Here is a 24,517-nt window from a genome sequence, read left to right as displayed (position 1 = left end):
TAATTCTGTTCCTAACCTAAGCCCATTATCATGCCACAAAGTTCCTGGGCCACAGTCACCTACTGGGTTGATGGCCTCAGGTATGAATGGTGCTGAAGCAGGCTCAGAGAATGCAGAAAATGAAGGTCTTTTCTAAGAGACACCTCTGCTGACTTTTTCCGAAGCCAGGGATGTGATCGTCGTGCTCTGAGCTCCAGAGTCAAAGCGAGGGGAAGTAAGGCTGGCAGTGCAGCAGCTCAAGTGTGCCTCTGGCTTCACCATCTCCTAGCTGAATGGCTTCAACTCCCGGGGCCTTAGTTTCCTCACCCATAAAATGGGGATAATGATAAAGCTACTTCCTAGGATTAAAGGAGATTATTCATGTAAAGCACTTAACACAGAGTTTCCAATATACTTACTGTTAATAAATGCTGGACACCATTAATATTGCAATTCTGAGCCAGAGGGTCAGAGAGGCATGAGCTTGCTGCTTTTGATTCTAACCCAGGTCAGGAACTCGACAGTGTTGCATAGCATGTGAAACTGGAGGGCAGGAGTAGCAGGAACTCATCCGTACCGTAGAAAGGCCCATTGATACCAGCACGTCTTTACCTTCCCTGCCCTATTTGTAGTCAATCAACAGGGATCTCAAGGGTGTTTGGAAACTCACGTAGAGCCAAAGGACGCAGCCAATCTGTATCGTTCATTTTTTTTTTTTTTTTTTGCGGTACGCGGGCCTCTCACTGTTGCGGCGTCTCCCGTTGCGGAGCACAGGCTCCGGATGTGCAGGCTCAGCGGCCATGGCTCACGGGCCCAGCCGCTCCGTGGCATGTGGGATCCTCCCGGACCGGGGCACGAACCCGTGTCCCCTGCATCGGCAGGCGGACTCTCAACCACTGCGCCACCAGGGAAGCCCTGTATCGCTCATTTTGTCAGCAGAAAGTTTCATTGGATTGGCAGATTACCCATAAATGGTCACTTCATTGTGGGGTGGGGGAACCCCTGAGAGCAGTAGCCAAAGAGCAAGGACCCTCCCATCCTTGCAGAGTGGTTCCCGTGGACTTCAAGTTTTTGTCTCGCCACCAAGGTCCTATTAGATTAGGTGAAAATCTCATAAGATCTAGTTTCCTTACCAAATTCCAGTTCCTAAGATTCAGGTGGAGCTGGAAATGTCCTTGAAGTAATCATAGTTCTGAGAACCTGCCAATATTTCTCACCCATACCCCTGCTGAGTAGGATAGGGTTGTAAATGAGGGGAATTTCTCCATCCTACTAAAATATTTAGAGAGGAATTCTGACTGAAAGTCACAACCAATTCAGCCTTCCCAATTCCTGAGGGTGATTTCAAATTGGTTTTCAAAAGAGAGGCCAAGAACCAAATCCCACAGAAGTTTCTGGAGCTGGCATTAAATGAATCTTTCACAGAGCTCCTAGCAGCGGTTGGATATTAACAAGGAGAAAAGAACAATTATTGTTTGGCGCTCCAAGTGCCATTTTATGTCACTTTAAAGAATGAATAGACTTCCAGCTCCACTCAGCTGTCTCCTCACAATTACAAAGCAATGGTAAATAATTGTGGCAAACGGAAGGTTTGATTTAGGAGAGTGGAATTGTACAACGACTCGGCGCTTTTTCTTCCTTTTCTGTGGCAAGCGGGACAGCACCTGCCACTGGTTTGGCTTATATCCAGATCTGTGACTTAACAACAACAAAAAAGACCCTAGAACCGTTTATTAAAGCAGACACACAAAAGCACAGCAAACCTACCAAAACATTTTTTTATTATTTTTACAAGGAGAGAATAATCATATCATGTGGCATGGTTTAATTGGCCCTCCAGTGGTTTTATTTAGCCAAAGGATCATATTTGTCCATGCCAATAAAATTTTTGAACGGTTTTAATAGAAAGTGCATCTTTCCATCTTCTCAGCGCACCGGCTTCAGAGGACGCCACCTGAGCTCTGCGCCTGAGAAGATGTGTTGATACGGTGGATATGTAGGACTTCTCTCCTTCTGCACCCGTAATTCACTGAAAGGCGGGGGGACAGGTTTTATACTCGCTCTGAAAGGGGTCTAGAGCCCGGGTAGGGAAGACTTTGATCTAGGGCCCAAAAGCATCTTATCCAGACATGCATTCATTTAATCTTGCAACTCAAGAGTGACAGACCCTTCCAAAGTGGTTTGGGAGGACCAAGGGGACAGGGCTGGGGCATGCAGGAGGCACTCGCAGCTATGCCCAAGGAGCCAGTTATCTGTGATACCTGGTCTCGGGAGAGAAGCTGTGCCTCTCAGAGAGGCAGGAGGGACGAGGTAAAGCATTCCTAATGCAGGCAGCCTCCTCTAGGGCTCTCCAGGGAGCGAGGTTCTGTGTACAGAAAAGCATAACAGCAAACAAGAGCTGCCCGAGGGAGATCCAGGTGGGCTGCAATCCATGGCTGTGGTTTTTCCCACTTTCCTCCTGCGGCCAGTTCAGCCCGACTCATCCCTCACACCCTCATCCCAAAGGCCCCCGTCCAGTGTCATGTCCCATGATGTGATTTCTTGCCAACTAAATCCCAAATAAGGTTCAGGTTTCAGATAATACCCTTTCCCAAAGAATTTGCAAGTTAACAGAAAACCCGAAATCCTTTTCAAGTCTCAATTCAACTCGACAAACATCAATGGAGAGGACTCATTTCTAGCTACCGGACATTAAGCACTGCAGACACGAAAAGGAATGAGACAATGTTCCTCCCTCAAGGAGCTCACAGTCTTACAGGGAGGAGATATATAGTCAAATAGTTCTTATATATCAACATAAATATACTCAGAAAGTTGAGTGAAGGCCTGTGGGAGCCCCAGTAAAACAATTCCCTAGTTAGGATACAAGGATGGTGACAAAGAAGAATTGAGCGGTATATCCATTAGGATTATGTTTTGCTGCATATAACAAAAATCCAAACAATAGCTTCATCAAAATAGAGGTTTCACCTCATGTAAATGAAGTCCAGCATTAAACAGTCTACAGCAGGTAACAGAGTTCTATGATGTCATCAGTATTCCTGCGGTCCTCCTATCTTTCTCCTCTACCATCCTTAGTATACAGTTTCTAGCCTCAAGTTTACCTCATGGCCCCAAAACGGCTCCTGGAGCTTCAGACAGCACATACAAGTGCCAGGAAAGAAAGGAAAAAGGACAAAATTGAAGCTCTCTTTGCAGAGCTTCTCTAGAAATTCTACCCAACAAACGTCTTCAATTTCATTGGCCACCTAATCTGCTAAGGAAATAGAACCTCTTGCTATCATAAGGAAGAAAGGGAGACTAGATATTGGATAGGGAAAAAGCAATCTATCCCACAGGCTTTAAAGAATAAATGGGCTTCCCACAAAGATAGTGAGGAAGGACATTCCTTGTAAAAGAAACAGAGCATGCAAAGATAAAAGTCCGTATAGTATTTGGTAAATATGGGAACAGTGAGTAGCCTACAAAGGCCTTCCATGTCTTAGTAAATCAACCTTGGTTTTTGTTTTTCAATTTTTTATTATTATTATTTTATTTTTATTTTTTTGGCTGCGTTGGGTCTTCCATTGCCGCATACGGGTTTTCTCTAGTTGCGGTGAGTGGGCGCTACTCTTTTGTTGTGGTGCACAGGTTTCTCACTGCAGTGGCTTCTCTTGTTGCAGAGCACGGGCTCTGGGCACACAGGCTTGAGTAGTTGCAGCACGCGGGCTCAGTAGTTGTGGCGCGTGGGCTCTAGAGTGCAGGCTCAGTATTTGTTGTGCCCGGGCTTAGTTGCTGTGTGGCACGTGGGATCTTCCTGGACCAGGGCTCAAACCCATGTCCCCCGCATTAGCAGGTGGATTCTTAACCACCGCGCCACCAGGGAAGTCCCTCAACCTTATTTTTTTAAGTCAGTGGATTTTCTAACTTTAGGGTATGTGTTATGGTTATTGTTGTTCATAGGCAGCCTTTTATTTGGATGGAATTTTATGAGGAACCCCAGGATATAAAAGCTAAAAGAGAGCGGCTCTGGCTCCAGGTAGGATTGCGGGAGGAGAATTGAACTTTAATCATCCTAAGGTAGAGAGTGGTAAGTCCTAGAAGAGGAGTAAATAAAAGATCAATGGGATTTCAGAGACAGTGACAGTTGAGCTGTGTCTGAAAGGATGTAGGATTTCCAAGTGCCAAGGTGAAAAGAAAAGCTGTTTAAATGGAGGGAACAGCATATGCAAAGGCCCAGAGAGACAGTGATACATAAACAGGAATCAGTGCCCAACTACATTTATCAGAAACCAAGGATTGTGGAAAAGTATGGGGAATAGGGTTGGGAAAGTAAGTGGGATCCACAGAAGATAATGAAGTTCAAGTATCTAGTCAAGGACGCAGCCATGATGGAGGCCTCTGATCTCACCACTTGACAGTACAGTAGTAGCAGTCATGCGATTGTACTCCAACTTCTTTTAATAATAAGCAGGATACACTGCTTATTTGGGTTCTCAGCACATATAGGACAATTGATAAAATGCAGTATATAGGAGGCCTGAATCTGGGTCCATGTACATCCAAAAGGCAAAAAAATGTCCCACAGAAAGGGTAAATGCACTACTCAGTCACCTTTGGAACTAGTCCCTGGTGCCTCCGCACCAAAACTATTGTAACCTAACTCTCTAGGCCCCAAGTCACACAACCAAGTAGTCCTTAAGTCAACCAATCCCCAGGATTAGGAAGCCTGAGGAGAGACAGCACTGGTATGTGCTCACCCTCCTCTGTGGCGTTCTCTCTCTATCTAAACTTTGGGGCTATCGATGTGGCAGATACTTTGAAAAAAAGATTTGCAAATTGTAGGAGGCTACCCATAGTGGGTCATGGAATCGTTTCAGTAACCCAGGACCAGCATTTCTTTAAAAAAAGAAATAAATAAATAAATACACGAGAATACCATATTAGAATAGGATAGACTATCCTGTGGTAACAAACGCTCCCCAAATCTCAGTGGCCCGTCAAACATTTTTATTTCTCTCTTACTTAAAGGCTGCTAAGGATGCAGGTGACCCTCTAGGGCAACAGACCTCCATGAGGCAACTCAGTGATGCAGGCAGCTTTGATCTGGGCCTCCACCAACTCAGCCCGAGGCCTCCTGGGATCACTGTATCAGGGAAAGAGTGAGCTGGAGGTTTGCTGGCTTCCTATGTTTCAGCGTAGAAGTGACACTAGTGACCGTGACCGCAGCACATTGGCCAGCATTAGTGATATAGCCCCACCTACTTCAAAGAAGCCAAGGCACCTTCTTCAAAGATGCTGATGTACCTGAAAGACAAGGAGACCTGGATATTAGTGAATCCTAGCAATGCTCAGGAGAAACATATAGAAGACAGACTGAATGGCATGGGATAGGATAGGATAGGGTAGGGTAGGATAGGATAGGATGGAGAATAGGACAAAGAATAAAAATAGGAATAGGAATAGACCCAAGTGCATCACAGCAGTATTTTTACTTTTATGACTCGGCAGATGTTAGGACACGTACTGAGAAGCAATTATGAAATGTATTTCCAGGTAAGGGTTAGAGGGGAAAAAGAGTTTGAAAGTGACTGCATCTGAGAGAAAAATGTGCCTGGAGAGCAGAATGAGATTATTTATGACATGTGACCCCGTAACAACAAAGGGCTCTCCTCCTATGTCCTCTCAGTCAAAGGAAAAAGAGTTTCTAATGTCTCCTGAATGGGGCTTCATTCCATAACTCCAAACAACCCAGGGTCACATACCCTGATTCCCATATGCGTAACTAACTCAGTGGGTTACAGCAGTCAGCATTGCGGGTGTGTGTGTGTGTGTGTGTGTGTGTTTGTGTGTGTGAGAGAGAGAGAAACAGAGCGACAGAGATTTGTCTTTCTCAATAGTAAGGAGTTCGCTAAATGGCCAGGAAGAGACGGCGTCTTCAGAGTATAGGAAACTTGGATCGGCCTCAAGGACAACCAGAGCTCAGAGAAACAAATACAATGATGAGAAAGGGCTGCTCTAGGGCGACCTTAAAAACCCGATGCCCAACATGAAAACACCCCCCTTCTGAGTGAGTGCCTCACTCCCATGGAGACAGGTCGTTCCTGTGTCAGGAGCCTCGGAATGTAAGTGCTCCGTTGAAACCCTGCTGACATGAAACAGTGAGCAGATCCTCCCTGGGCACTATCACGTGGGGCACAGCACCAAGAACAGAAGGGAATCTTCTGAGAGAAACTTTGCATTACCTTCCTCTGGGCTCCAGCAGCCAGCAGAAGAAATATTAGGAAATCCTTGGGGCACATGGAGGGGTTTTCATGAGTAAATTGACTTGGGGATATTTGGAATATATTTCTAATACATACAACTCCTCAAAGGACACAGTGAAAATAATAATAATAATAATGTTAACTAATGTTTGCTGAGTGCTTATTATGTGCCCAGACCTGTGCTTTAAAAAGTATCTATTTTTATCTCACTTAATCCCCCCATGAAGTCACTATTGTAAGCTATTTCCATTCTATGGATGACAAAAATGTGGCTCAAAGAGCTTAGGAAATTTGCTTACTCACAGATAATAAGAGCTGTGACTCAAACCCAGCCCGTCTACCTTTTTAACTACTCCCCCCAAAATAAATAGATAAATACACAGAAGACCTGGGATTATTCAGAAGTAACAGGAAATCACTGGCTGAATTATTTCCCCCAAAAAAAGATATACTGAAGTCCTAAGCCCCAGTACCTCACAATATAAGCTTATTTGGAAATAGGTTCGTTGCAGATGTAATTACTTAAATTAAGATGAAGTTATAATGGAATAGGGTGGGTCCCTAATCCAGTATCACTGGTTTGCTCATAAGAAGACAGTCCTGTGAAAACTCAGGGAGAACAGCATGGGAAGATGAAGGTAGCAATGCAGTGATGCACCTACAAGCCAAGAACACTAAGCAGTTCTGGCCGTAACCAGGAGCTGGGAGAGAGGCATGGGACAGCTTGGCCCTCAGAGCCTTCAGAAGGAACTAACCCAGCCAGTACCTTGACCTCAGACTCCCAGTCTCCAGAACTGTGAGATAATACATTTCCGTTATTTCAAGCCACCCAGTTTGTGGTGCTTTGTTAATGCAGCCCTGGGAAACAAAGACACGAGGTAATTGCAATCTCTAAATACTTACCTAACCAGATCTAACATAGCATTATGAGTCTCCTCATTAATGAGAAAATAGAGGCACAAAAAGTTGGAGACTTTTGCTCAAATTGAGAAGCAGTCATGGAGCCAGAACCTCAGCCATCTGTGTTTGGTGTCTGCCATCAGCCTCCCCATGAAAGCATTGAAGGTAATTTCCTCTTTAGCTTTGTGCTCTGAGAATCCTGACCCATGGAGTCCTCGTTGAAGTTGTCAGTGCAAAAGTGACTGTTCCTGGCTCCCTAGAGGTAGAAGATGAGTACAGTTATGCATCCCCAGGGGGTCCCTGCCCATGCCCACATGGGGAAGCATGTCCCTCAGGTACGCACTCTGTTCTGGATGTCGAGGGGAAGGGCCCAGCCCCATGGATGAGCCACAGAGGGCTTGGGCAGGGCTGGCCACCTCCGTCTTAAATGTGAATCCTGGGGTAGCCAGCTGAGGCTCCAATACTCACAAGACCAGATGCAATCAGTGTTGGGGGGAAGAAATCAAATAAAAATTTCCCTCCAAACAAGAGTGAAGACTTGGAACATTGGAGCAGGGTTACTTCTCAGAGCCCAGTTCTCCAAAACACCGCGAGGGAGGTGACCCATAAAGGGTCAAAATCACCATGAGCTAACAGAGGAGGTCTGGGTCTTTGGCAGCACTTCTCCTAACAACCAGAAGGCCACGAAAAGCCAAGACCCACTCCATGTGAGTATCGGCAGCATTCTTCTCCAGAACTGTCTTCTCTCGAAACAATGAGCCAAATGTGACCTCCCATGTGGTGCAAATGGATTTAACTGCGTCTGATAGGCAGCAAAGATTCCTGGAAATCTGTGATCCCATCCTGTGCCCAAAGGGAAAAATTTTAAGGCCACAGTAGTAGGTGGAGAAGCAATGGTGGTAAGGGTGAAAGTAATACAATTGTCATCATTGCTTTTATTGTTATTATTGCACTGTGCAGCTCATAAATATTGTACCTCCACATCCAGAGCTCTTCAACAGACAGGATGCCATTCTGCTCTGCATCATTTAGACCAGTGGTTTTCAGGGAGTTCTTAATATGCAGACTGCTAGGCCCCCACCTAAGGGGGTCAGGGTCAAGGGCCTGGAAATCTGCATTTTAAGAAGCAACAATGATTTTGACGCAGATGAGCAGGTGACCACCCTTGGAAAAACCCCAGGTTTAGACTTTCTTTTGTATTTAGATCCAAGGCTGTGGATCAGATGAACTCTCAGGTTTCCTCCAGCCTCATGATTCCAATATTTCCCCCTGTTTATCTCCTGTCCACTTGCCCTACTTACACTGGCTGCTTTGGTATCTTACAACTGTCTTCTTTCCTTTAACCTTTCAACAAACTCCACTGCCCTTTCTCTGTCCCTGGATTGTTTATCTGGAACCGAGAAGCCCAACAGAATTAACATTTGATAGTAAGATCCTATAGATATCACTGATAAAACCAACTCCCGGTACAAATAAGATAGCAAGCACATCATTTTATAGGCCTTTAGTCTGCTCTTGTCCTTAATACTTAATCACCAGAGTTTCCTAGCTCAGGACTTCTAGGGGAACATGGATGCATTTCAAGGCATCTGGAAACTCTCTGAAATGTCACATGAAATTTTACGCAAATGATGAGCACACAAGCATTCTTTCAGAGATGCCAGTCCAAGGCCAGGGAAGGTTAGGAATCATGGCTCCAGGTACCATCAGCTCACCTGGCTGTGACATAGGAAGTCCATTTTGATAAATCTAAGCTACATTGCTTGAATTATGGACAGTCCCCAGTTAGCTTAGGCAATTCAGACAGAGCACAATTTACAAATCTAACTAGACCACATCCCCATTCATTAGTAATGTGCTAGATACTAATCACCAAAGATAGAAGATCAAATAAAATACAGTCCTGGAGGATTCTGGGAAGATGGCAGTGGCATCAACAGCAGTCTCTCAATCTCTCCAAATCCCTACATAAAAATAGGCAGAACAATTTTAAAAAGTAAGTAAAAAAATTTTTAAGTTAAAAAAAAATAGGCAGAACAATTAGGTAACAAAACCAAAATCCATGGACACATTTACAGCAAAACTAAGGGCAAGTTTTCTCACAAACTCCAAATTAAAAGTGAGGGGAAACAAACCACCAATAGTAAAGTGTCCATTCAGGAGGAAAAAGGAAGCAATAGGGTAACATCTGAGGTAACATCTGAAATCAGGAGAACTGAATGGCCAATAGTATTTCCTGGAAAGTGTAGTTGGACCAATTTGATAAACATCCCTAAACCTGGTATTGGGGCAGGGAGTGGGAGATGTAGTTTTCTCTAAGAGGAGTAAGTGGAAGGTCCCAGGAAGAAGGACTGAATGGGCTGGAGCTGTTGAGACCCCTGAGAGCTCTCAAAATTGTACATGAGTGATGAGCACACGGGCATTTTTTCAGAAGTCTCCCTTCCAGGTCAGGGTCCTACACTCAGGAGAAATGGCCTTGGAGTGGAGTTAAAATTGAGCTGCATAGAGACAATAGTGATAAAGGAAAGACAAGGTCCAGATTAGCTGGGGGGTGCGGGGAAGTGCGGTGGGCACAGGAAACAGGGCAGGAAATCTCAGAATGCAAGCCACCATGTTTACCACTATATAAAAACAACAGAAGAGGGAAACCTGTGAAGTCAGAACAGCTTTCCTGAGCCCTACCTTATTCTATAACTTTAGGAAAACTAATTTTACATAAGAACGAACAACAGAAAAGAATAGAAGTCAAATCCCATAGAGACTTATTATAAGGAAAAAAAACAAAAAAGAGGATGAGGAGCAGAATAACATCTCTACAAATAATGAAAACATGCCAGAAAGATGTGCCCATAAATAGATCAAAACTATAACATACTATATTAAAGCAAGTTAAAAGATGTTTAAAAAAATTATGCGAGGGCTTCCCTGGTGGCTCAGTGGTTGAGAGTCCGCCTGCCGATGCAGGGGACACGGGTTCGTGCCCTGGTCCGGGAAGATCCCACATGCCGCAGAGCGGCTAGGCCCGTGAGCCATGGCCGCTGAGCCTGCGCATCCAGAACCTGTGCTCCGCAACGGGAGAGGCCACAACAGTGAGAGGACTGCGTACCACAAAAAAAAAAAAAAAAGATACGAGCTATGAAAGAATGAAATAAATCAGAATTAGAAAAAAACTCTGGAAACAATTTTAAATGTTTAAAAAATTATTTCAGAAATGAATAGTAAATTAGAAAGACTACAAAAGCAAATAAACACAATGGATAATACCTTAAGAGAAAATGCAAGTGAAAAGAAAGAGAAGTTTTTAAGTCAAAAATAAATGAAGAAAAAGATTAAAAAGATTCAAGAGAAAGTGACAATTATTGAAGATAGGAACAGGAGATTGAACATCTAGAAAACAGGAATCCCTGAAAAAAGAGCAAAGCAAGGAAACCGAACAAGTCCTAACTCAAGAGACCTTCTCTGAAATACAACACATTTAATACATTGGGAACTACACTTTGAAAGAGCACACCATGTACCTGAGACTATCAACTAGGAACAGCAAACATCAGAAAAAACTTAGTGAAATTAATGAAATTTTTTTAAAAGTCCTTTGGACATCTAGAGAAAAAAAAACATGATTTATAAGGGAAAGAAAATTATATTTTCATTAGACTTTTCAGGAGCAACTCCGTATGTTAAAAGAAAATAGAAACATATTTAAGTAATCAAATAAAGAAAGTATAAGCCAACAATTTTATTTCCAGAAGAACAGAATTTCAATATATAAAGGGCACTAACTCTTATCAATATTTGAGAACTCAGAGAATGTTTCCATGAGTCCTTCCTAAGGAATATACTAAAGAACAAGCTTCAAAGAATCAAAATGTCTAGAAAGACATTGATATAAAGGCCTGAAGGTGAACATTAAATGTACAGTTACCTGTAGTGCTAAGATTACATGAGGGCTGAGGGAGAGTATAGAATGTAATGGTTATATATTCTGACAGTGTAAATATAGTACAACTATGAATAGTTCTACTATAGATTTTCTTTTTTTAATGAGAAGTTAGAATTCAGGAAGGATAAGCAAAAAGTTTTAATATATGATGTAATTATTACGGTGGTAGTATATTATGATTATGAGACTACTGTAAGTATAATACTGTGGATAAAACAAATGAGTCATTGTGGAGTATTCTAATTCTATCATCCCCTATGTCCTTGAGAATCAGAAGTTCTTGAACTTGAATCGGAAGTATACATAGGAGCTCATGAGATATATAATCAGTGGTGTGGTGAAGCTGGTTTACAAAAGCTGGTAAGAACAGATTGTACACATTTGTCCCAACTCCACATTTAATGACTCCATGTTGGTATATTGGAATCAGACATAATGGGAGTATTTACACCATGAAAATTGGGAAATGCTACAAATCTGCCCCTTTTTTAAGAGAGTCAGTTGTTAAACATTTGCCAGCACCCCATTTTATATTGCAACCTTTGGTGCCCAGGTTGTGCTGTTAAAATATCCTTTCTCACTGAAAAAAAAAAACCCAGAGAAATTTGGAGAAATAGCTTCTTTGAGGTCTGAAACAGAAATGTATAAGATGAACCTACAACTTGCCATGCAGATGACAAGGAAGCTATCAAAGATACTGGCATCATGTCAATAGGATTCAGAAGCCAATCTGAAGAGTCCCATTGACCAAAGAGCTTCAGTTTGAACTTCAACAGGGATAAAAATTGCAATCAAATTCATTTAAATGCATTACTTTATGGTGATATTTAAACAAAGAATCAGTCATTTTCAGAGGGTCATAACCAATCATTATCTGGAAAACTAGTAAATAGAGGGAATAAATCAAACATTTATCTTGCCTTTCCTGTATTGACTATTCCACTGAATATCCCAATAGGACAAATGAAAAGTGTCTCTTTATAAAAGTATTCTACCTAATAAAATAATAAAAAGATAAAATTAGAATTTCACTGTTTGCACACCCCAGTGAGCAAATAGATATAGTTATTATACATCAGTGGCTGCTAAAATCACCCAAAGAGAGACAACCAGATATGATGTGCCTTCTTTAGTCTTGCAGAAGGCCTAGAATAAAACCTGAATCGGATCCAGTCTCTGGACCCAGCTGGCAATTTGCAGGAGACACGAAGGGCAGAGGAACATGCTGGGCTGCACATGAGTTTGCAATCAGCAATTCAGACCATGGGAAACTCCACAGGCCCAATGGCCCAGGTTCTTCAGCAAATAAACTATAAAGAAAAGGGTGGAAGAGGAATCTATAGATTAAAAGACATAACACATTTTTTAAAATAGGCAAGACCAAACTGTAGTGTGCCAGCATGCACATTTAAGTGGCCAAGCTGTCATAAAAACTCAAGGAAGTGACTTGTATAAAAATCAGGATAGTAGTTACTTTTAGAGAGAGGAAGAAGTTTTGATTAGGATGAGACACCTGAAAAGGGCTTCAAGGGTAGGCGACATAGTTCCGTTTCCTGGAATCTGGAAGGTTTTCATGCCTTATAATGATCCATTAAGATACACATTAGATTTGTGATGTTTGATGTATCACTTTTTCATTTTACAATAAAAAGATTTTATTTTATAAGCTCCCTCAAGGAGCTTAGGGTCTAAAGAGGAAGATGGAGATATAAACAATCAGCTTTAAGACAGTGTGATAAAGGCTGTCAGGCAGGTATGTATTATACACGTTGCTCCGGATCCGCCATGGAGCTGAAGCGGTTCAGCGTGACAGATCTGAGATGGCTATTGGGAGGAAGGGACACACCAGCCTGGCCTTGAAGGGAGAGCCATTCTCCAAACAGACATGTGAGTAGCAGAGCCCAGAGACCAGGCTGAAGGGGCTTGCAGTCACTCCTTGCTATCTTATTCCAGGCAGCTCTGCTTACCCCTCAGCGTGTTTATTCGGGCTTCCTTTCCATCCTAGCACTTGTCTAGGGCAATTTCTTTTAAAATGGTAAAGGTTAGGATTGTCAACCAAAGGAACACATGTTCACCCTTGTATGTGAATAGCGGGTTTCTGCCTTTTCCTTTTTTCTTTTTTTTTTCTTCTTTTTTTTTAATTGGAGTATAATTGCTTTACCATGTTGTATTAGTTTCTGCTGTAGAAAGAAGTGAGTCAGCTATATGTATATATATATCCCCTCCCTCTTGAGCCTCCCTGCCGCCCACCCCGTCCCACCCCTCTAGGTCATCAGAGAGCACCAAGCTGAGCTGCCTGTGCTATACAACAGCTTCCTACTAGTTATCTCTTTTACACATGGTCGTGTACATATGTCAGTGCCACTCTCTCACTTTGTCCCACCCTCCCCTTCCCCCCTGTGTCCACAAGTCCGTTCTCTACATCTGCGTCTCTTTTCTGGCCTGCAAATGTGTTCATCTGTACCATTTTTCTAGATTCCATATATATGCGTTAATATACGATATTTGTTTTTCTCTTTCTGACTTACTTCACTCTGTATGACAGACTCTAGATTCTTCCACATCACCACAAATGACACAATTTCATTCTTTTTTATGGCTGAGTAATATTCCATTGTATATTCTTGATAGCTTGTTCTTGAAATAGATTGGCTGCTTCAAAGACAGGACCACACCTCTACGTTCTCTGCATGTGCCAGTGCAGAATGGGAAGTCCTCCCTCAAGGTAGAGAGAACAGAGTGATGAAACAGCTTAAAGAAGAGGGCTTTTGGTTGGACTCTTAAAGCCTTCCTCCAACCTGAACCCCAAATACACCTCAGCAAAATTTTTCATCACATACTTAAGCAAGATGGCAAGATAGTGTCTCCAATTACAGAATCCAACATATCCTAAGGAAGAGGGAGAACACACTCAGTTCAATTTGTGAGCCCACACTTCCTGTGAAATAAAGCATAAAGGGTGTGATTTGCATATTGGAATCAAAGAATGATGGAGTGTGTACAATTTGGGGCTATCCTCTACTTGTTCTGTTCATGGATGCTGAGTAAATACCAGCGTGGGGACTCAGCAAGTCCATAGCAAATGGGACCTGGTTTCCTGCAGTAACATATGGGCTTGGAGGGCAAGGTCAGCTCCCACTCTGGGATGCACTTACCCTTCCCCAGCCACCTGCCATTGATCCCTGACCATCTCTGGTAGCAAGTCAACCCTGGAAGTTAAATGTGCTCTGGAAAGGGAGGTAAAGATAGTTTAGAAGAGAATTGAAAAGCCATCTGATTACACATTTCTTGATCTGTAAAATGGGACTATAATACCCACCTACAGTTGTAAAGAGAAAATAAGATATAGAGAAATGTCTTATAAATAAAAAGATGCAGGGTGTATTCCTAAAAAGATAAATGTGCTTTCCTTCTCTACACACCTCTGAATTAACAAGAATTTTTCCCTGATAACAAGACCATTTATCAAGCTTATACATACAAACACATGCAAATGCTCCCAATAGGCACAAAGTTTTCCTACACAAGCCAAGATGCGATGCTTCATTATTCCACTCTCAGGTGTAACATTATCAAGACTGTATCTTGTTGAGCCAAGTTGCAGACCCATCCCTCAGGGACAAGTTGAAACAATTGGTATTAGTCAGGTCTGGGTTCTGGGCAAAATGGGCTTATCTTATACCTATGCTCACCCTAAAAATGATGGCTTTATGGACATAAGAGGCCATGTTCTTTTTCTTCCTATTTAAGATCTAAATCTCATATGGAGGGCAATACTCTGGAGAGAGACCACTGTGTTCCATACTTGCCTGATCATCAGTTGCCTGGGCCATTGAAAATTCAGAGTCCCAGGCCACTTCCCAGACCTGCCAAATCAAAATCTCCAGAGCAAGACTTGGACATCTGAATTTTTAACAAATGCCAAGATGGTCTTCACGATGAGGCATGTTTAGAGAAAGCCAAGATAGAACATAGCTCTTCAGGGTTCTGAAATCAAAGACTTTTCAAGAAGTCCAGAAACAGGGGCATGTTAGTCTTCTCAGGCTGCCCTAACAAAATACCATAAAATGCTGGCTTAAACAACAAAAACTTATTTTATCACAGTTCTGGGGACTGGAAGTCTGAGCTCAGGGTGCCAGCACGGTCAGGTTCTGGTGAGAACTCTCTTCCAGGCTTGCAAACAGGCACCACCTCACTGTGTGTTCACATGACCCCTTTGTGGATATGTGGAGAGAGAGAGAGCAAACTCTCTGGATTCTCTTCTTATAAGGACACTAATCCCCTCAGGAAGGCCCCACCCTCATGATCTCATCTAACCCTAATTACCTCCCAAAGGCACCATCTCCAAATGCCATCACAGTGAGGGTCAGGGCTTCAACATGTGAATTTTGGGAGAACACAAACATTCAGTCCATAGTACAGGGCAATGCGGCTTACTCCCTTCAAAGAGGCAGATGTTTTTTGTGGAGCTGGATCTTTGCTTGGGGTTTCTGCATCTGACCACTCTATGTAGGACCGTGTTATGAGAGGCATAGGCAGGAGCAAGCTGTGCACCCATTGGTTTTGGCAACTTACAAGGGACAAAACATGAGGACTTAGAATAATCAAAACAGAAACTAACAAAAGAGAGAAATCAATGTCACCACTATTTTGGATGTTGGTTCAGTTAAGCACTAAATTTAGCTCTGGACCTGCTGATAGCAGATGCATTTTCTCCTTTGGCCTGAGTTAATTGTCTTTCCTATTTCACACATGTTAAATTCTGGGTAGAGTTCCAGCTTTTACTTACATCTCCTGAACCAGACTGCTCTTCCCAAACTTATGCCCTTTAAAGATGAGAAAAGTCATTGTTTTTTTTTCCCCCCAGAGCTTAACATTTCATCTCAATGCATTTCGAGCTTATTAGAAAAGCAAAACTAGCTGTACCAGAAATGCCCAATGGGGAATCTCTCTCTCTCCAAACATATACTAGAACCTGATAAGAAAAATAACACATTTTGCAAAATCGGCAGTTGGGATTTCCTGTAGATCAAAAGAGTTTTCTTACTTTTTAATAATTCAGGTAATCCTGGAGATCCAGCCACTTTCCAGATACTGCTCAGCAATGAAGAACTCAGAAAGTCACTGAGTCCCCAATTCCAAATAAGTTATCCAATTAGATGAGACTTGTTACTCAGTGTCTCTATACCAGCAGGAAGGTGCCCAATGTGGTGGAAATGTCTGGGGTCTCGGGCCCAGCTCTGCCAATAACTAACTGGCTGTGTTCCACTGAGCAATTCTTTTACTCTCTTTGAGCCTGTTTTCATCATTAATTCAACAACTATTTCTTGAACATCTAAAATACGCCAAGCGTTGTATCCAGCTGAAGGGGACAGCCCTGCCCTCAAGGAGACCACCGTCTAGAGACAAGGGAGCTTTCCATTCTATAGTGTAATTGTTAATTTCCTTGTGTGGGTACTTCAGTAGTTTAGCGCATAATATAAAAACATGTGAGTATATGAAGGAACAAATGAATGATTGAATGAGTGAAGCACAAAGTTGTTTTCTAACCACTTTATTTTATGCCATTACCACATGGTCCCCTTTCTCTAATAACCTAGGCCCAAGAGATCTGTCTCTGACTTGACCTTCCTTAGACTTTTATCCTCAGGAAATCCTCATTTGTTGGCTGTAATCTGCTCCCTTCATTCTTCCCTTGACACAGTTACCCAGAATCCACCTCCATCACTCATAATACCCCTGAATATTTTCCTAAACTATAAATTCAACGAACATCCACTGAGCACATTGTATATGGCAATCATTGGGCAAACCAAGACGTTGCAGAACGTAGACTCTGGTCCACGTCTGCCGTGTCTGCGGATGGTGCTTACACGTTCCGTTCACTTTTTTTTTTTTTTGCGGTACGCGGGCCTCTCACTGTTGTGGCCTCTCCCGTTGCAGAGCACAGGCTCCAGATGCGCAGGCTCAGCGGCCATGGCTCACGGGCCCAGCCGCTCCGCGGCATGTGGGATCCTCCCGGACCGGGGCACGAACCCGTGTCCCCTGCATCGGCAGGCAGACCCTCAACCACTGCACCACCAGGGAAGCCCCCATTCCATTCACTTTTGCCACGCGGTGTATGTGTCCTTCCTTTGACTTGCCGCTACTGAGACGCCAGCACAGCCAGAATGGCATCGTGAGTTTCCTAGAAGAGTCTTATGTCAGCAAATTCTCCCACCTCTCACCTACTACCTGACTCCAGCCCCCCATACAGCAATGTTTAACCCAAATAGCTATTTTTGGTGTAGGAGCAGCTCAAATCTTCCAACCACTAACTAGCCTGTGACTCCCAATGCTGCAGCAAATGCCAGGAGTGCCACTCTCTCATCTCTACCCTCATATCATTTCCTTTCTGTTATTTGCACAATCATTGACACACCACCCTCTCCAGAAAGTATTGCTTAGAAAATAATGTTTTTAAATAAAATAGCATTTGAATGGCCTGTGAAAGTGTAACACCTCTGTTCCATGTTATTTCAGTTAGTATCCATGGCAATGCTTGAGGCTCACAGGGGTCAATCACTAGACCACAGGTCATAGAGTCGTTGAGGGGCAGAGATGGCAGTTGTGCCCAAGTCTTCTGAGTCGAAAATCCCAGAGCTTGTCCAGAGGGGCCAGATGGTAGCCCATGTGGTCCAGGCCTCACAGTCACAAAAAGCTACAAAGTAAGTCATTAAGTGTTAGCCCCAATAACAAGACACATAAAGTTGAAGAGATACCTCATGAGGATGAAAAGAAGAAAATGTGCCTTGTGCAAGTTTAAATTTGTGTTTTCCTTTTGTAACATGATTTTGGCATTTTGATTTTTCATTATATTGAGAACCTCAAACAATGGAAGTTGCCCAAGCCTCTCTTAAACAACAGACTTCATGTTTATTTACACAACATTGCTAAAAATGTTGCTTACTTGCTGTCACTTTTCCATCTGGAAATAAAATTGCCTGGATTTTCTTTGATTTATACTCCAGTTGTATTATATATATATATATATATATATATATATATATATATATATCTCGCCCACCTCACCTCCCTAAAAAAAACTTTCCCTGATCTATGCACACCATAAAACCTAGTAAGACCACATGCCCCCTGCCTGAGAGGGTCCGCAGCTCACCAGCAGGGGTGCTGTCTGCAAGCTTTTCTCTCTAGAGAACCAGCTGGTCACATGCACGATTCTTCTCTGATAAATTACCTTTCACTAGGGGATGACCGTGGTGGATTCAAATAGCAAAGGGAGCCTCCGGATTATTTAAAATCATCATATCTCTAGGCTTCAATTCTTTCATCCCTAAAATGAAGGTAATAACACTCTGTAATAAAAATTAATGGCAAATCATCAAGGGCTTTCCAGAGTTGTAGATAGACTTACAAGATGTTGCAGGGAATGCCAGGCTCTGAGCTTTAATATCTTCCCTGTCCTTAACTGAGCACGACAGCTACTCATCTGAAAAGAGTCGTCAAGTTTTCTATTCGTAGTTGCAATTACAGACCCTCTTAAGCATCTTTTCAGTCGCCCTCCTCACATCATAACTAGGCTGTGTTCATGAGCCTCACCAGCTTTGTCCCCACTGTGGTGGTGAGTGATTTGAAGCCAGAGGCAACCAGATTCCTGGCCCATGTGGGCCGCACCCTCCTGTCCCACACGCTCAGAGCATCCCAGGCATGACAGAATGGTGTCACCATCCAGCCATGGGTGGGTTCCAGTAGAGCCATCGCCTAGATTACCTCTTGTCTTGAGTGCCTGGGGGTGACTGTACATCCTCACAAGCCGATGGTAACTGCTTTCCATTTTGTTTTCCCTTTCCCTATTTATTAGAGCTTTTCAGAAAGTTGATGAGGTGACCTATTCTCCAGAAGAGGAAATAATACAAAGCTTAAAAGCTGTTTCTGATAGAATGGTGAAATAATTTCACTACTTTTCTTGGAGGAAAAAAAATAAATAAATAAGGCAACCTGAGGCAGCCTCTAGGGATTTCATTATTGATAGATTTGGAGGGAAACATAACGGCTTTAGATGAACAGGTTTTCCTTTTAACTTGTTAGAGCATTTCGGGATGAAGAGAGGGGAAAGACAGGTGCTAGACAGTAGAATAAACCTGGCTCCAGCTTATTTACATTATTTCGTATGGAGATGCATTGATGTATGAAGTGTAAAGTGACTGTGTTGAATAGTGAAAATAAAGTATTTTGGTAAACAATCTCTGTTCACTACCCAGTCCTAGAATGAGTGAACGTTTTATGAAATACCTCTTGCTTCTTTGTGACAATTACCTCTGGTTTAAGCTGTGTGTGCGGTTTTAGGAAAACACAGTCTTGTATGCTGCTATTAAAGTCATTCAGGTCGAGGCGCCATTTCTCCATGATTAAAGACCACGAGGAGGGCTGGGAACGTGTGTGGAGCAAGGAATATAGCTAGCCATTTTTGCGGGCCAAATTACCTCCTAAATGAGGGAGTAGGCAATTTAAATGTAAAAATAACTGTCTCTTTGGTGGCATGCAAATGTTTGTGCTCTGTAAGAAACTAAATCCTGGCTTCCTCTTGGCAAGTATTCCCTAACAGGCCTCGCAGATATCTGAAACCAATTTTAACCCACTCTGGTCCTCCGCTGACCACGACATTACCTGAATGGTGCGGCCCAGTTTCCAGACTGCTCACCAGTCCTCAGGCCTATGGGGTGAGTAAATATCCCGAGAGGGACAGGCATGGTGAATATTGATGAGCCTGGGAACCTTGGAGCTATTTCTTCCCAGCATGAGGAGGAAGCATTTTTAAAATTCACGGCACAAAGGATCATCTCCCTTCTCTTTTCAGTTGTTGCTGATGTGGGCTCATTCTTCTTTTTAAAAATGCAATTTTTAAAATTGTGACCAATATTTTTAACCATAAAATGAATTTAGAAAGTATAAAAGAAGGAATGTGCCCTCACAAAGTGCTGTGTTTTGAGGTTTAGAATATTAGGCCTGTGCTTTATAGCTCAAGGAGGTGGAATCAAAAATGCTGAGAAGCAATTAGAATCCTTTTCAGTAAATCAGAGTGTCAGGGATTGGCGAGGAACAGAATCTTGGAGTTTGTGGCACCCTTGGAGGTTGTCCAGCTGGCTGACCCCTTGTCTAAACAGAGAAAAAGGCGTCTCAGATCTCAGACGTGCTCAGGACACCACAGTGTGAGCCAGTGGTTCTCAAAGTGTGTCCTCAGACCGGCAGCCTCATCATCACTTGGAAACTTGTTAGAACTGCAAATTCTCAGGCCCTACATCAGAACTCTGGTCTCAGGGGCCCAGCATCTGTGCTTCAACAAGTGATTCCAAGACGGGCCAAAGTTGGAAACCACTGAGCTGAGGTCACCTAGCCAGGGTTCATTCTACAGGTAATTTCCTGTGGTCTTCCAAAAACCAATGGAAGAAGAGTTGAGATTTTATTTACATTCTTTCCTATGTCTGAGGAAAACTTTAGTGGCCAGATCTAGTTCATTTCCACCATTATCTGCTATGGTAACTTCCAACCCTTTCTAGCCCTGTGACATTCATCCCAAGAAACGTGCTGTGAGGATATACTTTTCAAAGAAAATATAACAGACATTGAGTTTTAAGAATTTTGTGATAGGCAGGAGTGTTACAAAACCTACATTGAGAATCATTCCGTACTCTGAGGTCACAGGATTCTGCAAACTCCTAACTCCTCTTACCCAGATTAGGCATCCATTCAAACAATCCACTGCATTTTATTTTAACTTCCTTATCCACAGAGGTGCTCAATTAGCACATGTTCCCTTACCCACAGAGAGGGAAAACGTGACATCTGCCATACCAGCAGCTTCAGCTGAGACAAGACAGGGCAGTTAAAAAAGGAAAACAAACATCCTAGTTTCTAACACTGTAGGACTGCTATTGTTTTCTGCTTTTATCAGGAAGTGACCTCTCTTTCTTTCCAAAACCAGGAACAGCTCAAAGGGGATGATGCAGAATGTATTGTAAACCAGGATGAACTGGCCATGAATTACCCGGAGCAAGCGACCTCACCCTGCAGCCCTCCTGCAAGGCCGGGTCTGGACCAGAAAGCTTCACCCCAGACTCCAAGCAAGGAAAACATTTATGAGGGGGACCTTGGCCTAGGAGGCTATGGACTCAAGCTTGAGCAAACTCCGGGTCAATCCCAGCTGAATTAATGGGCGTGAACAGGGCCGAGGCAATCACAGGTAACGCAGGGATCACAGAGGACCAAGCCAAGCCGATGAGGCTGCGTGGGGGAGAGGCTGGAAAATGTATGAAGAGCATAAATTGGAGAGATTCAAAACCTTATCACGTTCATCCTCTGGTGCCTGCAGAAATGAGAACTTATTATCAACCCTCTATATTACACAACTGCATCTAAGTTTTTGACAGTGCCGTTTTTATTAATGAATTGGGTGGGGTGGGAAGGGTACAGAGGGGAGGGAGGGAGGAGTCTAGCTGCTGGGAGGATGAAACAGATGTGCTGTGTCTGCAGGGTGTTTCTTTTCTGTGTGCAGCTCTCTGGGCCCTTTACTCAGATTTGGGATTCTCTTCCCTTCATTAAGGAGAGTTTAAAAATCAGAAAAAGAGTTTCTGAGCTTAAATGCGTGCCTCCTAAGCTGGAGGGAATGCCCAGTTCTTCAGGAAGTGAGACGTTTTATATGTTTAGAAACTAGGCTCCCTCTCGCTCCGAATGACCCACGGATATTTGCCCACATAAGTGCTTGCTTGATACCACTGCTGACGGCCTCACAGAGCCCGCGGCGCCTGGGGACCCGCTGTTCTCCGCATCCTCTTCAAGTTGCTCTTCCTGTTGCTTGAAGCTGTAGGTGACAGCTTTGTTGCACTCTGCACTAAATGCAGTGCCACTCTTCACCTTGGTAGGACCCCTTCCAGGGACAGTGGGGTCCTCTTCTGCATACCATGTTTCAGCCTTCCTGTCCTTGCTTGCATCTGAGTCACTTCCTGGCTCCGTGGCAGGTCCCTCTGTCTGCTGAGTGATGAGATTCCTTAGCACAGGTTCCTCCCCACACAGCAGGATTCGGGACAGGACCCCTGACCTGTCCTCCAGTTCCAACTCTCACAGCTCAACAGCAGCGCAGGGGCAGGAGCGAGAGGATCGGGGCTGAGGATGCGCAGAGACCACACGGAAGAGACAAGCACGCAGCCTCAGGAGCATTTTTACAAGGCACGGCTCATGGCCCATGGTGGGGAGACCAACGCAATAGCTTTTAATTTAGCTGCACAACTTTTAAGCCATTAAGATACCTCAAACACAGCTTCTCTTGACATGCAAATGTTAATATCAGACTCCAAAAAAAGCAGACCCCAGTCACAGGTGCCCAGGCTCTGATGAGTCTGTGCCTGAGGTAGGTAGGAATGGTATCTTCCTGGGGCCCAAAGCTTGGAAGTAATATAGGCTTTGCTGACCAGTTATTTGGCTTTAGTCATGAACCATGGTGGTGCCGGGCACGCCACTATGCAGATTCTCTTGCTTTCCAAACAGTAGAATCCAGGGGCACAAATAGTTTTCTACTCAGCTAAGTATAACATGGTCATTCCGGGTAAATATGGCAAATGGCAAAGCAGGAAGTTTTCTAATTTGACTTAATCCTAATAAAATTTTGTTAAAAAGCACGATTGTTTTATTTATGTATTTAAAGCCATCTTCTACTGTCTACGCCAATTGGCAGTGCTAAGCCCTTGCTCTCGAAGTGCCAGGTGAAGGGGGACTGAAAGGTGATGTAAGGGCGATGCAGGGGTCCTCTGGGCCAGGAAGAGCCATGGGGGCTACTGGCCTAGTCAGTGATGCGGGCTGGGAGGATGTGAGAAGGGAAGGCGGAGTCAGGCAGAGGGGAGCACCTCCTCCTTTCACACTGCAGGGGACCAGAAACTTCCAAAACAGAGGAGGAGGTGCTAGAGGAGAAAGGATGGAAGGAAAGGCGGGAGAGAGGCTTCATCTTATTTCTGCCTTTATCATGTGAAACGGAGGGATGAGAACTCGGTGTTTTGTTTCTTTTTCTCTGCGTGGAGAAAGACACATCAGGGAAAGAGAAGATCCCCCCAAAACAGACCAACGTTAGTGAGGGAAGGAGTGGAGAGAAGGGAGAGAAATATGACACACTGGATGGCAATGAGGTGGGGTGGGGAGGGGAAGATACATCATCTACACCCAGTACCAACTGGCTAAGAGGGAAGACCAAAAATAGCCTCCTGGCCCACAGGCAAAGCCCTCTTCCTGCTTGGAAAAATATCTCTTTGCATCTGAACATCATGAACCATTACCCACAAGGAGAATGAGGGCTGTTTAATCTGGGCTGGACCACTTACCCCAGCTGACTCCGGGTAGGTATGATATTGTGAGTTTGAGGAAATGTGTGTCCCGCCCAATTGGACAGGGTTCCAGCTTCAAGATGTGATAACCAGCCTCTCCCTCTGAATCAGACCAAGACCAGAACAGAGGCTAGCTAGTGTTCCAGTTAGCAATTCATAAAACCAAATTCCCTTTCTGCTCCTGTTGTGAAGCATAATAATTTATGATCTTAAGAAATGCTCTGTGCTTTGATTAGCAGCATCAGGATGGTGGAATTCAAACCTATTATTTACTGCCAGTTTCTAATGAATAATGAAGGCAAAGGAGCTTTATTCAAACCATTAATGCTTGCATTCATTATTAGAGCTTTAAACAGGACCCTAATTAATTCACCTAAGGTTCTTCCTTGAACTTCTTACCGTGTATACATCACACTCACATACACACACACACACACACACACACACACACACACACACAGAGTTCCTTTCACTGTCAGGGTCGCAGCTAACGTCTCTGTCGTGTTCTCCCTGGTACTCGGCACATGTCTGAGCAAGTCTGAAGCCTGGTGGCAAATGCCATCACAGTCTTCATTCATGAAGTTTCTGGAAACTTCTTGGAGGACAACTTAATGATATAAATGGAAGCTGAAAATTCAAATACCCTTTGACTCACCAATTTCATAAGCAAAATTTTTATTCCAGATATTTGAGAATTGTATACATATAAAGAATATTTATTAAAACAAGTGAATTGCCATCCTGGTTAAATAAAACATGGCACAGCCATCTCATGAAACAGCACCATAAGTACTGATATGGAATGATCTCCAAGATATATTGTTAAACAAAAAGAGCAAGGGGCAGAACAGATGGTGTGCTGTCATTCTGGATGTTGAAGAAGAAATTGGTAGTATGATTGCCTCTTAAGAATTAAAGAGAGATTTCTCACTTTTGCAGCTTTTGGGTTTTGTACACTGTAAATGCACTATTTATTCAAAATAAGAAGAAGAAGATTCCTATGAAGCAACACATTAAGGTACTGAGTTGCAATAGGAAGTAAGGACTGGAAAAGCTATTTTACACTGCAATCTTTGAGACCTTGA

The 24,517-nt window shown here is 43.4% G+C and overlaps 1 protein-coding gene across 2 annotated transcripts in view; it reads left to right on the top strand.

The window, feature by feature from the left end:
- SLC9A9 (solute carrier family 9 member A9) overlaps positions 1–21,274 on the top strand; it is a gene marked incomplete at both ends in the record, with an annotated part of 530,059 nt that extends 508,785 nt beyond the window's left edge. For both annotated transcript variants that reach the window (XM_079704728.1, XM_079704727.1), the window contains 2 exons: positions 19,679–19,784; positions 21,047–21,274. In XM_079704728.1, the coding sequence (XP_079560854.1) occupies positions 19,679–19,784; positions 21,047–21,274 (334 nt within the window). The remainder of the gene's footprint in view (positions 1–19,678; positions 19,785–21,046) is intronic.
- Positions 21,275–24,517: the final 3,243 nt, after the last annotated feature.

The sequence above is a fragment of the Hyperoodon ampullatus genome (assembly GCF_949752795.1).
Source record: "Hyperoodon ampullatus genome assembly, chromosome: 5".
NCBI lineage: Eukaryota > Metazoa > Chordata > Mammalia > Artiodactyla > Ziphiidae > Hyperoodon > Hyperoodon ampullatus.
Note: the sequence above shows the minus strand (reverse complement) of the source record. Positions and strands in the feature narration are given on the sequence as shown.